This window comes from Oreochromis aureus, linkage group 23 (genome assembly GCF_013358895.1).
Source record: "Oreochromis aureus strain Israel breed Guangdong linkage group 23, ZZ_aureus, whole genome shotgun sequence".
In the NCBI taxonomy this organism is placed as follows: Eukaryota; Metazoa; Chordata; class Actinopteri; order Cichliformes; family Cichlidae; genus Oreochromis; species Oreochromis aureus.
This window is the reverse complement of record NC_052963.1, coordinates 30,638,526-30,662,901: the sequence shown is the minus strand read 5'-3', so window position 1 is coordinate 30,662,901 and position 24,376 is coordinate 30,638,526. Positions and strand designations below refer to the sequence as shown.

General features: G+C 39.1%; 1 protein-coding gene across 1 annotated transcript in view; it reads right to left on the bottom strand.

The window, feature by feature from the left end:
• LOC120436365 (inactive N-acetylated-alpha-linked acidic dipeptidase-like protein 2) overlaps positions 1 to 24,376 on the bottom strand; it is a 483,232-nt gene that overhangs the window by 76,548 nt on the left and 382,308 nt on the right. Inside the window, exon 18 of the mRNA XM_039607291.1 lies at positions 16,752 to 16,841. Coding sequence (XP_039463225.1) covers positions 16,752 to 16,841 — 90 coding nt within the window. The remainder of the gene's footprint in view (positions 1 to 16,751; positions 16,842 to 24,376) is intronic.

The window sequence follows — 24,376 nt, the reverse complement described above, 5'->3', positions numbered from 1 at the left end:
TGCAGGCAGCCGCAGAGGAGGATCCGTCTAACAAATTACCTTCTCCTCTATTACAAAGGCTGTCAACCTGGACGCCTCTGTCAGCTCTCATACCCACTCATGCCTGTCTCAGTTGCACACACTTTCCCATACACAATGACCTATAGGTACAACCTCAGTCACCCACACCAACCAACACATACATATGACTTACACTTGCTTCACCGCTTTCTCAAAGATGCACATGCACAAACTCTACCTCCTGTTAACAGGTGATAAAGGAGCTTGTCATTGCAGCGATAGCGACTGCAGCTGTAGTAACGTCACTGCAACTCCTAGGTGAGTCAGACAGAAGTGACTGTAGCTGTCAGGTATGCATGTTTTATAGCAGCCTGTTGTAAACTGTGCTGTTAAGACTGAACGTGTGGCTGGTTGGCTGACTGACTGACTGACTCAAGCACTTCCTCACTGGCTGGCTCACACGTTGACTGGCTGACTAGCAAAGACATTATCATCTTTTTTCTCTAGCTTGTCTGTCTACACAGTACACGTAGGTGCCGATTTTTCACAAGTGTACAGGGAGAGTACCTCCCGTCCTCAGAACCACCACCAACCCTGTACACAGAATCAACCATAGAAGATAAAAATAAATAATTAAGCAAGCTGTGGCACAAGTCACATTTTGTGTCAAAATGTGATCGGTTTCAGGAATACGAAAATACAATTGAGCTGTTTCTAAGTCATGTCAACTTGAAAAGTCAATCCAAATTTCTATAGAATATGCATGAAAGTGTCAAGTTAAGCCGTCTGTAGACGATGTGCCAAAAACACCCTTAGGCCAAATGTGCCAGTGCTTCACATAGGCAATCCACCACTGTGATTACCTTTCTCCTTTGCCCCTTTAGTTTGCAGTCTAGACTGCAATCTCTCGCATGTGATTGGCCTTGAGACCAAAGTGCTGCTGATCTGTTTCCCAGCTGCACTCTGGCACACTCATTGGAGAGATGCCCAGTCCAGGGCTCAATCCCAATGTCCACACTCACAGACTCACAGATTTTGAGGAATGTTTCTGCTAAGATGGCAAGGGTTTGGGCTTGTCCCACTGGCCAACTGATAAGCGCACTCGGGCTCTCACTCATTTTGAGCCCTTCATGCACACTTTATTGAAGTTCACATTTCTCCAGACTTTGCCCCAGTTTAAAACTTCATGAGATATAAAACATGGGGTTACCAAGGGAAGCCCCAAAGCACTAAAAAAGTAAAAACGTGTGGCTGAAGCAAGCAAACCTTGTAAGCTAAAAGCACGGAAGCGCTTCAGATCAGCATGTCAGTCCCTCAAGGTCCTTGGCCATGAACGAACAAACAAACACAAAAAACTTTATGACAAAAAAGTTCACAAACCCACAGTAAATTGAAACAAGCACTTAATGCTGTCACATCATAATCAGCTCTTATGAACTCACCAACTCATTACACCTGTCCACACCGGGGATCTAAATTAAGTGTGACAGGGTTTAATGTTTACATCTTAGTGGGACTGGATCAAGCACTCGACAATCATCAGATGTGTACTGCTGCTGCCACATCATTTATATTTAATACGTCATTGGGGACAGCTGCGAATTGATATGAGTAAATCTCTCTTGGTTCTCTCATTAGTTTTTATACTTTGATAACTTTGTTGTTTTAAGTCTTTGGGCTGAACTGTACTTTAACGAGGCACTCTTTGAAATACCTGGGGATTGGGCCAGGATTAGTTAGAGTGCCTCGTTAAAGTACAGTTCAGCCCACAGAGCTACAAAGAGAAGGGTGTTTCTGCCAGTTTATTTCATTTAGGTAGGGAGTACAGTTTCATTTGCTTTTATATATTTCATACTAGAAGTTAAATAGCAGCTCTGTTTGGGCCCTCTTTTGGCTTTATTTATTTATTTTTTTTGCTTTTTATCAACACCTACCCAATTCAAATTAAGATTGCTTCTTTTTTTTACCTTTTTAAAAATCTCTAAAACTAAGTTTAGTCATATTCGTGTGATTTTATGTTGCTCTCTCTAGCAAAATATTGTCTGACCATTTTGAAGAAAAAAACATTCATTAAATTTTAGTGAAATGTCAGTAAAATATAGGAACATTTATTGGTAAAGTTTGATATGTGGACTACGCTGGCTGCGCACCAGCATAATCGTTTTGTTCTGACAAATGAATGCATGAAAAGCTGGCATGTGTGTCAATACAGCTTTAACATGGTAGATTTAAGATGCATTGCAAGGAGTGAATGTGACATTTTCCTTTTACAATCCAATGCAAACACTTCTTTTGATTGTTATAACACCATTAAATGCATTTTAGAAGGTATAATCACTCTATAGAGATCACTGTTAAACTGAGTTCACCTTATCAATCTTCTCAACTGACGCTGATCGCAGCATGTTGCTAAAAATGTATGTGGAAGGAGTCCTTCAAATTGCAGGGGCTACATGGTAGACGCTGAACTGCATGGTTAATGAAACTTGGTTTAAAGAAAACATTATGGTTAAATTAGCAAGCACCCTTTCCCACTGTCTTTCAACTGTCATAAATGTTGATTTTATAGAGGAGAAAATTAATATAAAGCTTGATATTATCTTGATTTTTCCAAGGTAACAAGTGAGTGGAAATTTTTTGCATTTATTCATATGACGAGGTTTTCTTTGTAGCCTAGATACAGAAAGGTGCCTATTATCCATATCTGTGAGAGTCAGTCCAACTGATAATCATTTATTATTAGTAATTCATTGTGCATGCAGGTGAAAATGGCTCTGATGCATAATTGCCTTCAGCACTTCTAACAGATATCAGTGTAATTCTATGATAACCTATACACAATATATGATATAGATGTGTTGTAGTCAGGAAGTCTGATACATTAAAACACCTCCCTAACTGCTATATATTTAGCCAAATGTACTGATAATTAAATATGGTAACATTTTAACAAAGAGACACTGAAACAACTCAGTCCCTCCGTGTCTCATTAAAGAAATCTTGTTGATCATTGCAGACATTTACATTTAGTCTAAAAGCCTTTACACACAAGACCGGTCGCATATTCGGGAATATTTTGTGCATTAAAAATATTTTTCGGACTAATCTAGTCCTAATGGAGCCGTTCAGACCAACCGAGTAAATTTGCTGGACATGTGTTGCATTTATTTTTGTGATCCAGGATTGATTGTTTCAATTCTTTGGATTAAAATAAAGAAATCAAACAAATCATACCTCTGCATTTGGCAACAAGCATGCTTGTAGCGCAAAACACATACAGGTACTGAATATATAATGACAGGGAAATAGTAAAATAATGCTATTTCACCTCAGGCATACAGCTAACTGCTGCTAAGGGTCAATTGGCTCTCCTCAGACGTGGTCCCAACCCTGCCAACAAGAGTTCAAACTGCCCACTGACTGAAATATGCATGAAATCAGCTGTGATACAGTTTAACATCGTGAATCAAACGATGGAATTCTCCCTCCTGCTCGGATGAACCCGAATTTTTGTTTCTTCCTTTTCTTGTTTAGGACCAGCTCATCATCACTTGATGTCGACTTCCTTTTTTCACATTGCTTTTGTCTACAACAGCTGCAAAATCATTTAGTTTGTACATAGAAGGACACAGCAGAAAGAGCATTTAAAAACCTGGAAACACCACAAACAATTGTTTAAGGATATATTATATATTACAACAATATTTCCCATTTTAGGTTTTCACTGTAATTCATCTGTCAACTGAATGACTAAAGATCTATCAGCATGTTTTCATAAAAGGTGAGAGTCCATAATTCCAATTAGACAGTCACAATACTTTGGATTTTAAGGTGAAACAGAAGAAAGGAACTAAATGACTCACAAGCACTAAATTTTTCATGACATCTTAACCAAACTGTCCCCAAACCAGACCTAAAATAACTTGCCTCTAGGGAGTGAGCCGACTTAATTACATGCCCTGTACCTTCCGGTTTTCCACACATTAAGTTCAAGTATTGAAGTGAAAGTCCAAAAGATTCACTGTGATTAGAGGTAACATTTGCAAGCATGATTATTTGTACACATACTGAAACATGAAGAGTAGAGGAGAGCTACAATGAGAAACACTAAAAAAAAGTATAGCCAGAGAGGTGAAAGTAAGAGTTCACGGTAAGATGGATTGTGAGGTCTGCATTATGCAGGTGTCTGGTCATCCTTCAGTGACTTGTGCCCTCCATAACAGGTGGCAGAAACACTGACTTGTGGGTCCCTGCATGATAATAGTAGCAATACATTTTAATGATCCAGGGTCCCTAGATGACTGATTATATTTAACATAGTAACTAGGCTGAGAGGTTAAAAGATTTGGGCTAGAGCCTTCTCATGGAGATGCTGATTTGTCATAGGATGTGCTGTATCTGACATATCCCACCTCAAAGATATAACTACACATTAGTTTGGAGTTTGCTGTCCACTTTGCTATAGCTGGGAAAAGGCAGTTTTGTGTTGCAACAATGCTTCATTTATGATTTATTAATCTGGAATAACTAATAATGTTTCTTAACTTTAACTCTAACACGCGAAGTATAGGACATGTGACTGACTTGCCATTATTTATTTTGGTGAGTGTAAAACAACAAGAGAGCGAACCATTGAACAGCATTTTTTAAATTCCTTCAAGATGGAAACAACATGGATTGTGTCAGAAAATGTTAGACCAAGATTTCCTGTAAACTTTTTGTAAAAAATTACTGAGCATCACTTTGGCCACGGAGATGATGCTGCAACCTTTGTTTGTAAAGATGACTGCCTGAAATAAACAAGCAAATTTTCCCACTCATTTATGATACAAGGATTTGCGGGTCAGCTAAACGACTGGGAGAGATGGCAATCATTACCTCAGCAATTAATGAAAAGGTAGACACTTAAATTTGTTCAGGACATTATAAAAGCCAGAGGTGGAATAGCAACGTTACTAATTGTCATGTTTTTGTTGATAATACTTTAATTTTTTCAACTAAGACTGATCCAATATTTTTTTCCGTACGCAATCTGAAAAAAAGAAAAAACTCACCAAAAATGTAAATGATTTAATTGAATTTATTATGTTTAGTTATTAAATAAATTGCTTTCTGTTACATTGATGGTTTATTTGCTAGAAAAACAAGAACATCCTGCAAATGTGATAATTCTATAATTTTCACGATTTGTTGTTTTGTGCAATGCATTCCTCTTGGACGTTACTCAGGGGCGTAATTTCCAGGGGGGTTAGGGGGGTTATGACCCCCCCAATAATGAGACCCAATCAATATAACCCCCCCGGCTGTTGATTTTCTTTACTCGTTTCAGGTATTACCAGCAAAATAGTTGCATATTTAATCATCTGGGAATTTACCCAGATTTATTTATTTATTTAGACAGAGATCTTGACCCCCCCCTTCCCCGTGTTCAGCACAAAGTTACGCCGATGGCGTCGCTCCAGCTAAACTGTCAAAGATTACTGTGGTAGGTAAGTAGAGTGAAACCTTGGATGTTTAGGAAGATTACGTTGTGGATAATCAGAGGTATGCGACACATAAGAGTTGACAGTATATGTGCTTACAGTAGTAGCAGTGGGCATACTCTGAAATACATTTAGAGCTACCGACCACGTTAATTGTTTGTTTGCTGGTGACCCCTGGGATAAGTCTGAGAGGCCACAGTGCCTCAGAAGGGCGAATCTTATCTCCAAAAAGCCCCTTAGCCTTAACAAGCAACAGCACAGAGATAAGTCCAATCTATCAACACACAAGCCAAGGCTTTGATCTTAGTGGATGGAAAAGCCTCTGTTTTCCCTCCTCCTTTTTGCTCTGCTGTAATCTCTATTATATGGGTGCTTTAATGTTCCTTTGTTCTCGAGCATTTATCGAAAAAGCAGTGGACAAGGCTGACAAGCAACTGCATTACACACAGACGCAAACCCCATCTTTTCTGAAGAATAATCTGACTACCTTTGTCGAATTAGTGACAAGGTTCTCAGTCATGACTATACAGGAATGAAAGTGCCATGAAAATCACTAACATTTTCTAGAGGAAACAGGTTGATGTCCAATAAGAGCAGTCTGTTTTGAAAGACAAAATCTGTATACCAATGGGCTTTCAAACTATTAATCTGTCGAATGAACAGAAACTAATCCATGGATTATCTAACTAAACCAACAGGTTCAATATGCAAAATGAGACCCAGTCTGAAAAGACGTGATTATTAGATCCCGCATGAATATGCCAAACAGAGCTTCACAACTGCTGCAACTTGCAGAAGTCTTATGTGGCACCAATTAGTGAGCATCAGATTCAAAATATTTGTATATTTTTAATACGTATTTCCCTCCACAGCAATTTGTAGTTAGACTCTAGGCTGCATGTGAAAAACACATTTTTCTCCTGTGATAATTATAAATCACGATGTTGTCAGAACTGCCCAAGGGTTCAGGGTCTGACTCTTGAAAATCTCCGCTGCATTTCCAGCATACAGTTACATTAATTTGGACTCTGAACGCTTTTGATTCAGAAACTCTCAAATGTTTGTGTACAGAAGGTAAATTCTGCATTTCTATGGACATCTCACAGGGTTTCTAAAGGGTCAATTTAAAGTCTGAACCTTTTTATCCCGTGTTTTAATAATGTCACACCACAACATCTTGGTGACGTCCAGAAGAATATAAACTTTGATGGAAACCTTAAGGAACCCTGAATAATGGTCATGATTACATGAGAAGAGTTTTTATTCCCAATAACGTTTGTTGTCATCCTGCTTCCTCCTTCCTTTCTAATCTACTACTGTATCCTCTTTTCTATTGTGTATGAGATCATGAAAGCATCACCTTCAGATTAACTTCTCACATGAAGTTCTTAACTTCCTTTACTGATCACATCTCGTGGCATTTGTGCTCTTTGGCAGCGATGAGAAATGGATGTTAAGTAAAGATGACAGAATTCAATAAAGAAGACACATGAGCCCAGACCTGGAGATAAAATGTATTAAATACCTTTCCTATTCATCTCCTTAACTCCATGAATCAGAATCTCTCCCCAGCATATTTAACTCTGTCTGCCAACTTTTTTGCAACCTTCGTATACATGCCATGCCATCTTTTCTCTCTGTTTATTATTTTCATTTTTACTGCTTTTTATTTGTCTATCTGGCTCCTGACACATCTTTATTTGCATGTCTGATCTTGTGTATTATGTTAAGTCATTCTGTCCTTCTGTCTTCATTTTCCTCTCCTGTTTACATCAATCAATGTCTCTCTGGGAGGGACATTTAGTCTTCATCACCATCACCTCCATCTATATTTGCAGGCTTATCTGCAGTTTTCTCATTCTCCCTCTGTCCCACTCTTCATTTCTGGGCCTGTTTGTTCTATTACCATCTACCCTTCCCGTCTCCCTGCCTATCTTCTTTTTTTTACTGCCCTCTGTGTTTCTGTTTGTGTTTCACTCCAAGACAAGGACAACAAATTAATTCCAGTGATATATAGGTGCCATACTACTATCTAATCCTTTATTTATTCAGGTAAAAATCTCATTGAGATTTAAAATCTCATTTCCAAGAGAGACCTGGCATCATGGCAACAAAAGTCACATACCACATAGGTATATAACATTTAAAACAAATACAATATCCCATAGAACATGTATAAAATATACAATAACAGATCTACTACTAACAATAATGATTTGGTGTGCTCATACTTTTTCTTATTTCCGCTTTCTTTTTTCTTAATCTGCCGTAGTTGTGCACTCCTGTCAGGTTTAAATCCCCCAGTTTGCCAGTTTTCGAGCCCGTATGTCTGTTCTATTCTTATTAGTATCACCAGTCTTTAATCTGACACCTCCTCCCAGCTAGCCAATCAGGGTTCCTCGTGTTTATGCCCCAAATACAGTGCACATTCCATGTGTCTTGGGAAGAAAAAAAAATTTGTTAAAAAATGTCTTGAATAATGTCCTGAGGCAGACTACAACCTCTGAGTCTCCAAAACTGTTGTCCTTTGTGCTTTTTGTCTCCATTAATAGTCAGCTCATGTTTTGATGGCAGTGTCTTTGCTTAATTTTGCTTTTGATGATATCAACTGAACCATTACCAGTTTTACTGAATAAGGACTTTATGCAATATTGAATTTATTGTGTAAAAGTAGCTGAGGATGAGGCAATGTTAGGGGTGCAACCAAAAATGGTTGAAATATCGTTGAACTATGGTTGAAATTAAGTTCATCTCAAACCTTCCAGTCATGACTTTTAAGTCAAAACTGAGAGGTCCGTGACCGGCACTTTCTGTAACTTTCTAAAATGGCACTGTCTATTTCATGCAGTGAGTGATTTGCTTGCTATGAAGGTGAGAAAGTATGTAGCAATTTAACTTTTTTCCCAAGCTCACTTTTTATTGCTCCCAAAACTCTTTTCACTGCTTTAAAGTACACTGCATGTAATATTATAAAGAAAAAAAAAGTTTTCTCACATTCTTAGGGTGTTTTTTACACGTATAAATGTTTCCAAACCCATCAAGTGATTTGGATTGGTAAACTCGTAGCTTTCTTTGTTTGACTTGGTTTATTTTCACACAGAGAAAAATCCAAGTCAACTCCAAATGAACCAAAATGCATCACTATGAACCATGTGAGAATGTTATAGTAGTATGTCTGCTCATTGGCCAGATGTGTCTGGGGCGGGACCAAGAAAAGTAAATACAGGAAGAAGCTGCTATGTTCTGGAATACTGAAAGACATGGAGAATTTTCGTTCATTTCATAGTTATTTGCACCAAGATCACCTCCTGCAAAGGGTCTTGGTGATGTCGTTTTGGTCTGCACCCGCACATCTGCACAAGTGAACCACACCAAGGTGGAAAACAAATCAGAGTTTGATTTAAACTGACTGCAGGTATAAAAACACCCTAATGACAACCGCTAACATAATACTGCTTACCACTACTACTACTACTATTAAGAAGAGAAGATACAAAAATATGACACATCTCAGTTCATGTTTTGTTAGTTCTTTGTTATCCCAGGGCATCAGAAATATCTGATGTCACAGAGATGCAAACATCGTTTCCTTTAGCTTTTCTGCCACTGAGAGATCAGCCCTCATTTTAAGAGAGACAAAATCTAAATTAGGGATCGTTGGGGAGTAAGTCACACATATGTTGGCCAGAAGAAGTTTAATGCGCTGTTGGATCTCTGTTGCATTTTGTTTTGTTTTTACTTGTTCACAAAAGAAGGGACAAAAATGTTCTGGATGTGTGAAAGAACAGCTTTGATAAGATAACAGCACTTGATGCTCTTGCACTGGCAACATTTTGCAGGCCTGTAACAACATTAACAGCTCACTAATTTACATGGGAAGCACATCACTGCCTTCAGCAGCATTTAACAACCTTGCCCTCAATTTGTGGACATACTTTTTTCTCTGTGGTTAAGATTAGGTTAGATTTAGGAAAACAAATCCACATGGTCAGGTGTGGGAAAGAAATCATCAACATTTTTTAAAGAATTCACAGGAAAGCATTGCTAACCGCAGCGATGGTCTTCCTTTCATTAAAATCCAAAACAAAAGTGGGCTGAAGTGTTTAAAGTGCAAGGATTAAAATGGCTGAGTAAAGATTTTCTTTACTTGAGGCAAACGTCACATTTATATTTACACTTGTATACCTACTGCACATGTAAAGTATATGGCTTTTTCACACAAGCCTAGCAGTGTGCAGCAGGGACCTGCTACATCTCCTTGGCCTGATCAACGCCTGCCATGCTTTGCCAACTCAGAGGACGCCAGCTTGTATACAAGACCACGTTTAAAAAATGTGCTACTCTGAGAACACTGCACACTTAGAGGCCAAGGGAGACAGAGGAGAGAAAGAACAAAGAAAGTGAAAGATGCATGCTGTTGCCACCTGCCACCCTCAACCCTTCCAACCAAGCTGTGTCCAAAACTGCACTTGACAAATGAGTTCAGGGACATAGAGCATAGGCAAAGTCCCTGAGCTACAACACTAACAATGCACATGCACCATTCCATAGAGAGTCAGGAGGTGGTTGGGTATTGCTGTGAGGATAAAAGAGAGAGAATGATACACAGAGAAAGACGATAAAACACAGATGCAATAAGAAGAGAGAAAGAAAAAAATACATATTCATATCTGAAATTGTTAAACAGAAGAACATGACACATACATACATTCATTTTCTCATTTTGTGACACCAGCTCAACCTACTGCATTGTAGTGAGACTGTATATCAGATGTACATCAGCTAATGTCCAAGACGTGTTCTTACCATAAGCTATTTTTCTGTCTTTATAAGAGTTCAACGCTACTCTCTTTTAGAGCCTCTCAATTTTAAGGATTGAATGTTCATTCTGACTGAACTCTGTGATTTTAAGGAATAATTAATTTTATTGGAAGCAAATACAAATTCTGCCCTTTCACACTGGAATTGAGCGTGAGCTCATTTGTCTTTTAGCTATCTATTTTTGGACACACTTAGGATTCTGCCTTAAAATGACCCCAGCTTTCTTTTAAGTATTTTTGGGGAGTGCTTTCTTAAAGGGAACGCTAGGAGAAAGAGAGAGAGAGCACCGGGAAGACACACAGCAAATGACCGTGAGCAAATTCAAACCCGGGCATGTGCAATAGCCTTATAACATATGAGGTGCCTGTTCAACCCAGTGAGCTAAACTAGTACCCTGACCCCAGCTTTCTGAAGTCATATTATTGCTGTAAGTAATTTGTTTTGTCCTGAGATGACTTGCTATTTGCTGGTGCAATGCACTAATGTCCTCACAGGCATAATCTTATTTGTTCTGCTGTATGATGGTGACAGAAAAAAGAGAAACGATTAGGATTATCTTGAGATTTCTGTTGATTTTTCAGCCAAGCAGCCATTTTTTGTGTGTGATTCACAGTTAGTAATGTTGAAGGAGATGAGATTTATTCAACTAACAATAAGTAAATAAATTGATCAGAATATTTGACATAGACAACATGCAGGTATTACTATTAGTAGAATAGAAACTATCAGTTGGCACAAAAACTAAGTGTTTTTATATGCTTTTATGGTATACTTACTAACTTGCATGAATTAAAAAAAAAAAAAACTTTGTTCATTATAACTACAAGATATGCAAAAGTGTTCGTGTCTCCATGTTTCCCCTTAAGTTACATTTTTTACAAATATGTAGTGAGACTTGCTGACATTTCAGAAAACACACACACTTTCCTGTTCCCTATACTCAAAAGGACATTACAGTGATATACATTCTTTTCCTGGTGACTTACCATATCTGTAACGCGTGCTTATCCTAACCCCGTCTCGTATGTTTTCACCCATATTTGAATGATTTTGTTCATAAAGACTTTGACCCGATGAGGGGCGTTTGGTCACCACAATGGCTTCAGTCCTTCACAACATAAGTCCAGGCACACAAACATACACACAAGTCCAAAAGAGGTCACAGACTTCTCTGCCTTTCTGTATTCCTCTCCCAGTCTGAATATTTAACATGGAGAATAACATCTCTGCCTCCTCCCATTTGCCCTTCATGATGACATGTTGTGTCAGTGTACTTTTGGCCTTCTCTTCCTTGCTCGCTCGCTCACTCTCTCTCTCTCTCTCTCTCTCCCTTCATTTTACAACCTGCACAAATAACATCTGGCACTTTGCCTGATCTCCAAGGATGTGATGATTAAGGCCAAATGACAGCGCTATTTCTCCTCCGCCCACCATGGCTGCAACCTTCCTCATAGACACGGACGAGCTTTGCCAGAGATTACAGGACTCATCTGTAAATAAAAACTTTTTTCTGTCTATGTGATAAAATAAAGGGTAAGTACGAAACAAACCTGAATGTTTGTCATGAATTGTCAGCTGGGAAGATTTTTTTCTCTAAATGTCTGAAAACACAGGGCCCTTTTGGTCAGAGATATCCACTCCAGGGTTTAAACCACTGATGTGCCCAAATATTTGACCATTTGGATTTTGCTTACTGGGTAGGCGAGTCACTGGTTTTCAAAGACCTTTAACATTTTTTTCTTCATATAAGCACTTAAAAAAATCTATGGACTTCATTCATAAATGTCTCTTGGTCTTCCTCAAGAACTGTGCTCTTGTTGTCTGTCCATCTAAAATGCAGAAAACTGCAATACTCCTACTTTAGATTTTCTGTGTGTGTACAATCGTCCCCATTTTGTTACAACCATGAAGTGCAACTTAACCGTTTGTCATTCTTAAAAGCACATTAGATGTGACCCTTTTCCTCCCAGAACATCACCGCCCAAATTTAACTGGCATACTTTTTGAATCATTTAGGATAACTGCACACAAGTGTGCAGCATTTTAAAGGTATAATTACAAGCTTAACAACTTGCGTGACTGTGCAAAGAACTTAAAAAACATTTCAAGTAGTACAGACGAGGAAAGCGGTTAGGGCAAATTGGCCAGGATGAGTTGATTGAGAAAGCGAGCGTAATTAAAACTGCTGGTTTTAAAGACAACTGGAGAACTTCAAGTAATAGAAGTGGGTGTTATAAAAATGTTAAGCTACATTGTGACATCATTTATCGTAGGAGGCTGAAACTAAAGCAGAGAAAGGTCAAATCTGACCACAGGAACTAAAAACTAGCAAACAGGACAGGATGATAATAATAATAATGATGGATTGCATTTATATAGCGCTTTTCAAGACCCTCAAAGCGCTTTACAATTCCTCTCTTCATTCACTCACTGGTGGAGGCAAACCACAGTTGTAGTCACAGCTGCCCTGGGGCAGACTGACAGAAGCGAGACTGCCATATTGCGCCATCGGCCCCTCTGGCCATCACCAGTAGGTCTTGCCCAAGGACACAACGACCAAGACAGACAGAGCTAGGGATTGAACCGGCAATCTTCCGTTTACAAGATGAGCTTCCAAACCCCCTGAACCACGGTCGCCCCCTAATATAGTGGAAAGTGATAGTGGAAACAAGTATGTGGGAAGGGAGTAAATCATGCTTAAGCTACATGTGGATCACTTTTCCTAACCCAAACCTCAACTTGTTTTCTCCTACAGGTCATCTTACCATCAGCCTTACTCTCCAAAAAGTGGGGAATGAGTAAGCTAGGAACCATTTGGCATATGTGTTATCTCCCCTGCCAGTGGAACACATCAGTCATCAAACACAGTTATGCCACTGTCACAATGTCAAACTTCATTTTCAAACATGCGGTCTACATGTGAAATGGTTTATAAAGTTCTATACTTCCACTGACTTTACAGCCTCGCATCATCGTGTTATGCGGTGTTATACATATAAAAAAACATTCAGCTGTCAGTGTGATGAAGTTTATTTCCTATATTTGCCTCTCAGTGTATCTCATTGCCTCGAGTTTCTCTCAGAAAAATGTTTCTGGGACACCTGGTCTTAGAGGTAGGAAGCATACAGAACAATGCGAGACCTAGAAAGCTCTGCTGCTCAGTGAAAGACATAAATTAACACTTAATAAAAGCCGATCTGTGACCTTTTCCATTGTGTTTGCAAAACTACAGTAACTCACATGAGAGAGTGCTTATTTAGTCGTTATAAAGTGAAACTTATTGACCCAAGCCGGTATCTGTGTCAACCCACAACTGTGGATAAAGTTGGAGGTGATATGAAGCATGCTGCAATACCGTGAAACACGTCCAACCACAAGAATGACCTGCCATTATTGTTTTCTATTTGTTTTTAAGGTCAGTAAGTTTCCACCTTTTTTATCCAGATGAATGGAAGAGGTGCTGTTGAATGAAAATCAAGAGAGAAAAATGAGCTGCCAACCAGGTGCTTTTTAGGCGAGCAATCACCATCCAGCCGGGATGGGATGGACATGAAGGTCACCTGCACTGTGAACAATGACACCTTACGCTGCTGGTGCACACACATACGCAAATGCCCACACACTCACCATTCAAACCTGTTTTGCTTACATTTAGTTTTGCTGAATTTAGATAATGCAGTATCGACTGTCGGCAGTCAAATAACTACAGAAATAGAGTTCCAGCTTTTTGAAAGAATAAAAAGAATGAAAAATGACAAAATTGCGTTCAGTCTTTTTGCGTTTAAGCTTTATGTTTATTTCTCTGTCATACAATGATTCTCTGGTGTCCCTTTCCATCGTAGAAATCGCAGCTGTGTATGGTTTTAAACGGACAATAATTCATTTTATCATTTATCATCATACTAACTGGGGCACTGTGGTTGTTATGCTTTTGTGAAATGAAAGAGAAGAAAATGAGCTGTAGTTGCTTTTTTAGAAGACTTCTATTACCCAAGAGCTGCAGGAAATAATTAGTAATAAATAGTCAGTAATAAACTTAACTCATAAATCTAGAAAAAATTTCCAGGCACACAGATTTGGTAATCCGTTTATGGCAATCCCCATTAAGACACAGCATTGCACCAGGTTTTCTTTCTGTGTGCGAGCTCCACAACAAGCTTTACATTGTGACAATAAACACAGTCAAGACAAATAATCATAAAATAATCAACCTATATAAATGCCAGTGATTTCAGTTATTTGTCTGCTTCCATCTGGTTCCATCTCCACTCTCTGCATCAAAGAGTAAAAATGTCTTTTGTTTACAGAGAACAAACCTACACAGGAGTAGGATGAGCTACTACAGTTCTGCCAGGGTGGTACTTGTAAACTAAGTGTAATTTCTCACATATGAGGTGCCAAGGTAGGGACATAACAAAATGAAGTGTCTTCATTTAGAGCTGGGCTCCATAAAAGATAATGAAAATGTCACTGTGCCTTATGTAATTTGTACGCTGTGACAGCTTACCACAGTGGTGATAGCTATGGTAAGCTGGTGGCATTTATAAGCAATGAGAGTGTTCCTCCTAACAGCAAGGGCTATTTTAAAAAGGTCCTGTTAGCTGAGATGGAAATCCTAATTTGGCAACATCTTACATAAGCAGTGTGAATTTATTCTGACTTTTACAGAGGTGTCATTGTAGAGGGAAAAATATGTTACAACTATAGCAAAAGAACAAGAAAGGAAGGCTACAATCACAAGGGATGGCAGTGGATAAACATGCAGTGCATTTAACCTCAAGTTGCCTTTTTTATTTCCCTGAAACACCTTACAAGTTTTCTGGCAAGCTGCCCTGAATGTGCATATTTTCAAAGATGTGAAACCACATCTCTGCTTTTGCTTTTTTTTTTTTTTTTTTTTTTCTTCAGAGTCAGAGCTTCATTAGATCTGCTGTACTGAGGAACTGAACATAAAGTGATTGTTCCTGCAAAGCCTGCTCATCTCCAGTAAATATCAATAGATTCTGGGCATTGACTGTTGCAGCTAAAATGGATTGTGACTTTTTATGCTTTACTTAGCTAATGACCCTGCTAATTTCATTTGCTACACCAGCTAAGTGACTGACAGCAGCTGGCTTTGCAGCTGCCTAGCAACAGCAAAAGCCTGGTACCAGTGTTCCCGCATGTATGATGCACCACCCGTTTCGAAGCATAGCAGGTATCGGATTCTGTAATGCGACGCTAAAGACTAGGGCTAATTATCAAAATGAGTTAGTCCTCCAACAGACTGGCACCATGTCCAGGGTAGATCCCGCCTCTCAACCTGTTGCACCTTAACGACGGCCTGGGACAGGCTTTAGCCTACACCACTACAATGAACTGGACAAGTGAAAAACAAATGTATAGCTGGATTTTCAAAATTAACATTAATTTACATTATTATAAATAACACATTTTTGCAAAATGACCCAGTTTGTTCTTTCCATCTGCAAAAGTTGTCCAATCCAATTAAACCTTCCTCACAAAGCAAGGAATACTGATAAGGTTATTGCAGTAATAATAATAATAATGTTTGTGTTTTTGTTAATAAAATGATATTTGATTGACAACTATTTTGATTGGGAAATTCTTGTGAACAGAAAACCACACAGCATGTATTTATGCATGAAGGATGTCTCATTTGTTGCATGGTGAACTGGCTTGTCTGGACTGTCACAGGCATCAGCAGTCAGCATTACAACCCTGTGGTGCAGCTCACTTATTGTCTGTCACTTGGTATATGTCTACAATTTGAGTCTGTTTTCTCTCCTCTTACAAGTGAGATTATTTTGTTGCCTTTTTGTTTTGGCTCTATTTGATAAAAGGATAATATTACAATTTGCGTACATAAACTTGCAAACTTTTCTAGAATATCTGACAATGGCATCAGTGGGATATTTACCAAGGTTGTCCAGCAGCCATCAAGGTAACGTTTGTGATTTTGGCAAAACTTTAATTTTCAAACTATTTTTCCATAATGCTTAGACATTGAGTAAAAGTTGTTATCCCGGGTTCATTCAACACGGACATGCTCATAGTGTAGTATTTTAGCAATTTCTGATGGAGGAGATAATCTCATTTGGGACAAGAAAGTTTGAGCCACATTTATGGCACGAGATTTCTTCAGCAGTGCACTCAGTGATATCAAACTATACACTCCTTTCAGATTTTATGCTCTGTTTACTGACATTCCCAATCAAGATCTGCCCAAGGCAGGATAAACCATGAACGTAGATGCTTTTTCATTGTTTTCCATCTGGAAGAATTTCATATTCTTTACATTTGTCTCCTAATTTTGACAAAATTCACAGCATAGAAAATACCATATGTAGCACAGAGGTCCCAAGTCAAGAGATCCTGCCTTACGTGGTAAAATCGTCATAACAGTCACAATTCTTGCTAGAATTACAAATAATTACATGGTCCTACCTTAGCAATGGTCTCATGGAACTTGAAAAGTGGGTCCAGGTTTTCTGGTGACTCTGAAGAAAACTGGGCCTCTGACAGAAAACTGGTGGTCTAAAAGAAAAGGGGTGAATAAAAAGAGAAGAAAAAAAGTCTTAAATATAAGATGATAAAGTTACTGTGTCCCGTCTTTTAAAGTATGAGAAACATTTAATGTTAGTGAGGGACAACAATGATTTATTTCTCCATAGCATGAAATAAAAAAAAGACACTTTTCCCTCCAGTTTCTTGTTTTTTTTCATATATTCTAATTTGTTCTCTTCTATTATAAGCGGGAAAGAGTGGAGTGACCTGTCAAGTTTTTGACAGGAAACAACAGTAAGTGCTCTCAAGGCCACAGAGCTGCTCAGCTTTTGTGTTGTGGTGTCAAACACACACACAAACTCACAGGCGGATGGCTACACAAAGTCAACCATGACTACACGCCACCTAAAATTACCTCACTGTCACCTCAGTATACTATGTAATGTCCTCAAAAAACAAAGTACCTCACTGTGACTTCAAAGTCATTGTGCTGCCTTTGTAGAAGTTTCTTTCTTTCCGTCTTCTTTCCTTCTTTTTTTTTTTTCAAATAGAGTCAAACCAAACAGCAGAGAGTTCATGATATCAGAAGTTCAAACACGGCACACTGCAGCAGTCTTGAACATCCTATTAGTTTTTATTTCATCCAGTTTTGACCGGTGTAAATGCTTTCAACAGGAAAAGTAAGTGTTACTTTTCAGTTATTTCTCCATGATAGTGCAGGATATTTATATTATTACCATGCTATGAGCAGGATATTTTATATCCACATAAAATCTTATGTGGATTAAGCATTTTTTTCCTTCTCTGTTCTCAACATTGTTGCAATTGCTGGCACCACAAACCTGCAAACTGTCAGGTCTTCTTCTTTTCTCTGTTTGCCTTTCCCTCACATCGAAGGGTCAAAGCAGGTGGCTGCCCTCCATGAGCCTAGTTATGTTGGTGGTTTTACTGCTTTTTCTCTTCTCGCCTGACTGTCACTAAGAGTTATCTCATATGTGAGCACTTTGTTTTTTCTTGCCCCATCACTAAACAAGTAAAACTGATACTGATTCTGCAGAAGCTTTTTATTTAGATATATATCTGTATATACACCTTTGCCTTATGTCATTTTGTTCAGGCAAAGTTTGTGTTTATTGTAAACATCGCTCATTTAGGAAAGTATACAACTAAAATGAGTGAAAATTGCACATAAAAAAATGAAAAAGGTACAATATGATCTGTGGGTACAGACATTTACATTCATTTACATTTATTTTCACTAATTTCTCACTCATTTGGACTTAAAGGAACTACTCTTTAGCATTTCATTAATATGGCCTGTTGTGATGTACACCCTCCGGGAATTCTGTGCTTCTGTTTTGCTGAGTGATTTTTTTGTTGTAGTAGTAGTTTGCTACTTAGCACTAATTAGCAGGCATCTGTGTCTGTAAGATGCATCCATATGGGTGTATCTTGCTAACCAAGTTCGGTAGCAGAAGCTGATGACTGATAATGGTAACCTCTTGTTAAAAATCAAGATGAATGCATTTAAAATTCAAGGATGACTTCATGGTAGTTAAGCCTATCTTTTGGTAAAATGTAACAAATGTAAATCAAGCTTTCAGAGTTCGGTTTAAACTTGCAGGATGCTGTACAACATTGTGATGGACTGGAACAAACGCTCAGAAGTGCATGACTCATCGGGCACCCTCAGGATACTGGAACAAAAACAAACGTTAAAGGAAAAAAAAAGTTGAATTCCCCATAGATGATGGGGTGAAACTGGCAATGCACTTAACTAGTCAATATAGCAGCCACGGTGAGCACACAGGGAATAGAAGTTTTACTTAACAGTTTGCATATTTATGCATTTCCAAGAAGAAACAAGGAGAAAGTTTTCATCAAACCCTGTGTGCTGCCTCTGAATAAATATGTGAATTATTGAACGCAGCATCTGCCTCAAAATATGCCCCTGCTGTTGATGTCAAGTTGCATATGTGCAGAGTTCCCCCAAAAGAATCCTCACCTCCTGCATTCAGAGGAGAAGAATTAAAATGAAACGCACGGATACAGCTGTTGTGCCCTCGCACAAAGACATGGCTTCAAGAGCTATTTGAGCCCTGGGGATATCTGTAGCTGTCACTCTCTGTGGTCAGACTGCTTTTTTCTGAAACTTTTGATGAGGACTTTAAAAATCATTGCTGTCATGATGAAGATAACACCACACACACACACACCTACGCGGACACACACTGTGTTAATTAATTTTCCCATTGAAATGAATTATTCCCTGTAATCACAAAGCTGCATGTTGTGGTGTTGCTCATTTAATATTTTGCTTTTAGACATTTTTTACAAGCACCATATTTCCCATAAGCATTAGTGCGTCACATGTTAACAGATGGAAGAATTAGCGAATGGCTTGTATTCAGAGACTGATAAGCAAGACATCCGAACAAAGAAGTTAAGAGAAGTCAAAGGTCATAAAATGCCAATGAATATGGAAAAAAATGAAACACAGAAAAGAAACATAACCAGTTTTGATCTACTATTCAAGCTTGTGAATACAGGTTGAATAGTTTTTTATAAAAACATAAATATTTTACAGAAATAATTTGAATTGCACACTGTAGTCACTTTAGTATAGCATTTCTAACAAGCACTATGCGGTGCTTTATGTCAAATTGACATATTTTCTCTGTGTTTCTTGGGTTCAGGATGGTGGGGTTATGGAGAACTGTTAAACCAGAGGAAAATGGCCAGGCTCAAAGATTCCCAAGTGGCATCCACTCTGTACTAAGTGCCCTTTGTATGGCTTATGTACAGCTCGCTTTCTTTTACAGTACAGACCCTCTCTGTGCCTCAACACTTAGGTTTGCTCTGACCTTCTCCTGGTGGTTAAAATATTGTAATGCTAAAATGGGTGTAATGGGTTATTATTTATAAGAACATGAGCATTAATCAGCTTGGGTTTGACAACTTCTTAAATATTATATTGCTTTTGTGCTGAAGGTTACTGCTGGGGTTAAAACAAAGAAAAAAAGCATGAAATGTTCAAATCCTCTGCTGGCACAAAACGATGCCTGAACCATACTGCGTCTCCTTTGTCACGCATAAACACGCACACCTACACACACACACACACACATGTTCAATCAATGTTAGTTTTTCTGAAACACAAAAGGAAGAAAGTGCCTCTTTAGCATGAATGACAGTGATACCTTTGGATTAAAGGTGTCCTACTCATCAATCAGGAATGTCCTCTATGAAACTAGATGTCCTTGTGACTTAAAAAAATACATTCTGAAATGTCCATTTATTTAAGAATGACTCTCAGCGCTTTCTAATCCTAGTGATAAATGCACATCTTCCATCTATTGCACAGAATAAATCAAATTCCACCTGCATCATCAAGGAGAATTTAAGCTGCACAGGTGTTATCCCCACTGCTCAGACATTCATAAAACAAAAATATTACTTTTGCTAGTGGATCACTTAACTACTGAAACCATTAATATGGCATTGTGGGACTGTTTGTGTATCTATTATATTGTGGTGCTACTGTGAAACAAAAAACAGAAAGTACAATGCTGTGAAGAAAACAAATCTTACAGTATAATAGTGTCATTATCCATAATGAAGTGCATTATATTGGCAAAAGTAAATCATCTAATTCAGGTGTTCCAATCACTTCCATGGTCACAGGTATATAAAATCAAGCACCTAGGCATACAGACTGCTTCTATGAACATTTGTGAAGAATGGGTCTCAGGAGTGAATTTAGCGCGATACCATGATATGATGCCACCTGTGCAACAAGTCCATTAGTGAAATGTCCTCACTACTAAATATCCACAGTCAACTATTAGTGATATTATAACAAAGTTGACACAACTGGGAAGCACACAGTGGTCACCAACTGCTAGATGCCCCTAACTTCATGTGGCTGTCATATTAGCTCATGAACAGCGTTTAGAAAGCTTCTTGGAATGTGCTTCCCTGGCTGAGCAGCTGCATCCAAGCCTTACATAACCAAGCGCAATGCAAAGGGGTCAGATGCAGTGGTGCAAAGCACGCCCCACTGGACTGAGTTGGCCCTTTCCTCTTCAAACATGACAAAATGACCTCTACCCAACAGAACACCTTTGGAATGAATTACAGCAGAGGCTGTGAGCCAGCCCTTATTCCACACCTGGTGGAAAGCCTTCCCAGAAGAGTTAAAGCTGTTATAGCTGCAAAGGGTGGGTCCACATCATATTAAACCCAATGAATTAAGTATGGCATGTCACTTGAAGTCATACGTGTGTGAAGGCAGACGAGCAAATACTTTTGGGAATACATACTAAAAAGCATCATTTTCTATGCTAGCTATAAGAGTGACAATTTCATTGAAAACGTTACTGGGTTAAATAATTATTTGACCTAATACTGAATTTGTAAGTTTGACCACTTACAAAGGACTGAACAGTATATAATTTGTATTGTAGTTTCATTTTAATGAAGACAGATAGAATAATATAAACACATAAAACACAAGATAAAATACATTACATAAAAGTTAGAAATTTGAAATAAATTTTTATAAATTAACCCTTGGTCATCCTAGCTCTTGGCATGTGAGGTGAGGATAATCATAAGAAAATTACTGTATCCACCCAGAACTACATGAGAGGAGTTTATAATTTTGTTTGTAACAAAACAAATTTCCCACCTGTGGGACTAATAAAGGTCATCTTATCTTATCTTATCTTTATTAATGATCTGAAGGCAGTTGGGAACACATTCACCTAGCCAAGTTCCAGACCTCAGTCCTATAGAAAATCTGGGGAAAGCACTGCAGCTTCGAATTGCCAAGCGGCAGCCAAGAAAACGAAATGATTTAGAGAGTTTCTGCAAAGAGGACAGAGCCAAAATCACTCATGAAGTGTGTGAAAACCCAGAGGCCAATTACAAGAAACACCTTACCAGTTCAATTTGCAACACTGGTTTTTGTACAAAGTACTGAGTAATGATTTGTTTGGTGATTAAATACTTAACTAACTTACTAACTTTTTTGTAATTTATTTTTTCTGGATTATTGGTTGATATTCTAACTCTTTCCCCAAAATTGAAGTTTGCTTCTTTGAAAGTGAGCAAACTTACAAATTCAACAAATCAAATAATTATTTAACCCAGTGTATACAAATATACTTGTCTTTGCAGTTGCCAACACTGTGGTAGTTTCTTGATTCTAAAAGAAGGCGATGCAAAAAATAATTAAAGTGGTCAGAACAATGTGCTTCTTTTGCAATGAAAAAAGAGACCACAGTTCAGGGTGGTAACGAAATTCCACTGTAACACCATATGTGACCATTAAGAAAATCCATTCAGAAAAGGAGGATGTAAGAACCAGAAAACTAAATCAGTTGAAGTTGTCAGATCAAGCATCCAGCAAGATAATACAAAATCAATGAAACAGCAAGAACGGGCAATGGAGGCTTCACTGAAAGCAGCGTGGGTCCAAAAGTAAGCAAACACAAGATGGACAGAGAACTCAAAGTGTGTATGAGTGATGTGATGGAGGCATTGACAGAAGGAAAGTGAAAGGAATAACAAGAGAAACGGAATTTCCAGGATAAAAAACACGTTTTTTCAGATTTACATATACGTGATAAGCTATGCCACCAGCAAAGCCCCCTCACATTACCACTCCTTTATGCTTGACATTGGGAACCATATATGCAAATGCATAAGTCTCCTGCACAACAGGTGACACAATCTTTTAGAGGTATTCATGAGATCATTTCGTAGCTCTTGCCATAATATTCAATTCAATTCAATTCAATTTTCAATTGAATGTTATTTATACAGTACCAAATCACAACAACAGTCTCCTCAAGGCGTTTTATATTGTAAAGTAGACCCTACAATAATACATACAGAGAAAAACCCAACAATCATATGACCCCCTATGAGCAAGCACTTTGGCAACAGTGGGAAGGAAAAACTCCCTTTTAACAGGAAGAAACCTCCAGCAGAACCAGGCTCAGGGATTCAGAGATTAATTGACTGATTGGTTAAACTTACTGTATATTAACACTAGTCGCCAGTCCAAAAGTGACCATTTTAGGCTTTAGTATACTACTGCATAGTGTATACCTGGCACCTTCCATGGACCTTCTTCCTGTCGATATCGGACAAATCAGCATCACTGAAGTCAAGACAGCAATCCGACTCCTCAAGAGTGGAAAGGCCACAGACCTGGACGAAATCCTCGCCGAAATGCTGAAGCATGGCGGACCCCATCTTGAAGCCGCCCTTACAAGACTCCTAAACGCCTGCTGGTCAACATCACATGTACCCGATGATTGGACAAAAGGCACCATCATCAAACTTCCAAAAAAAGTTGATTTGGGTGACTGTAACAACTGGCGGGGCATCACGTTGCTGTCGGTACCCGGGAAAGTGTTTTGCCTCGCTCTTTTGAATCGGCTACGACACGCAGTGAACGAACGATTGCGAGAAGAGCAGGCTGGGTTTCGGAGTGGCCGGTCATGCGTCGAGCAAATCTTCACCCTCCGCATGATCATTGAACAAACATTGGAATACCAAAGGAAGATTTCTATTAATTTCTTTGACTTCGAGAAGGCTTTTGACAGCGTCCACCGGCCGACTCTATGGGCTATCCTACGCCACTATGGAGTCCCTCAGCAGTTTGTAGATGCCTTTCGTTGTCTCTACTCCAACTTGCGTTGCTGCGTCCGGACGGATGACAGCTGCACAGATTTCTTCAAGATCAATACTGGTGTCCGACAAGGATGCGTGCTATCCCCTTTCCTCTTCCTGTTGGTAATTGACTTCATCATGCGACGATCAGTTGACCAAGCTGGCATCGGTGTGCCCTGGCACGAAGCGCATAATCTCACTGACTTGGACTTTGCAGATGACATCGCCCTGCTGGGCTCGACTCAGGAAGACCTCCAAAAGTTGACCGCGGCCCTACAGAGGGAGGCGACGAAAGTTGGATTAAGAATCAGTGCCAAAAAAACCAAGGTACTCCAAGTTGGCTATGCACGTGCCCGCATTCCTGTCATGATCAACCAACAACGTACTGAAGAGGTGGAGAATTTTACATATCTTGGCAGCATCATCTCGAATGACGGGGTCTCTGATCAGGATGTCGACGCCAGAGTAGGGAAGGCAGTTGGTGTCCTGCGACGTCTCCAACCTATTTGGAACTCGACCTCCCTGAATGTTAGGGTCAAGATCAGACTACTGAACTCTATCGTCTTCCCTACTGCACTTTACGCTAGTGAAACCTGGGGCTCAATAAGTGCAATTATTCAACACCTGAACGTGCTTCAACAACGTGGCCTGCGGCAAATCCTGAGAATTTCCTACCGGGACCGAATAACAAATGAGGAGGTCCTACGAAGAGCAGGCACCCGCCCATTAGCCGATGTTGTTGCAGAAAGGCGCTTCCACTTTGCGGGCCATATTTTACGCCTACCCCCTCATCCCCCAGCTAAGATTGCCATGACATGGCGTCCACGCACTGGCAAGTGAAAGCAAGGCCGACCAAAGACCACATGGCGTCGAACATTCAT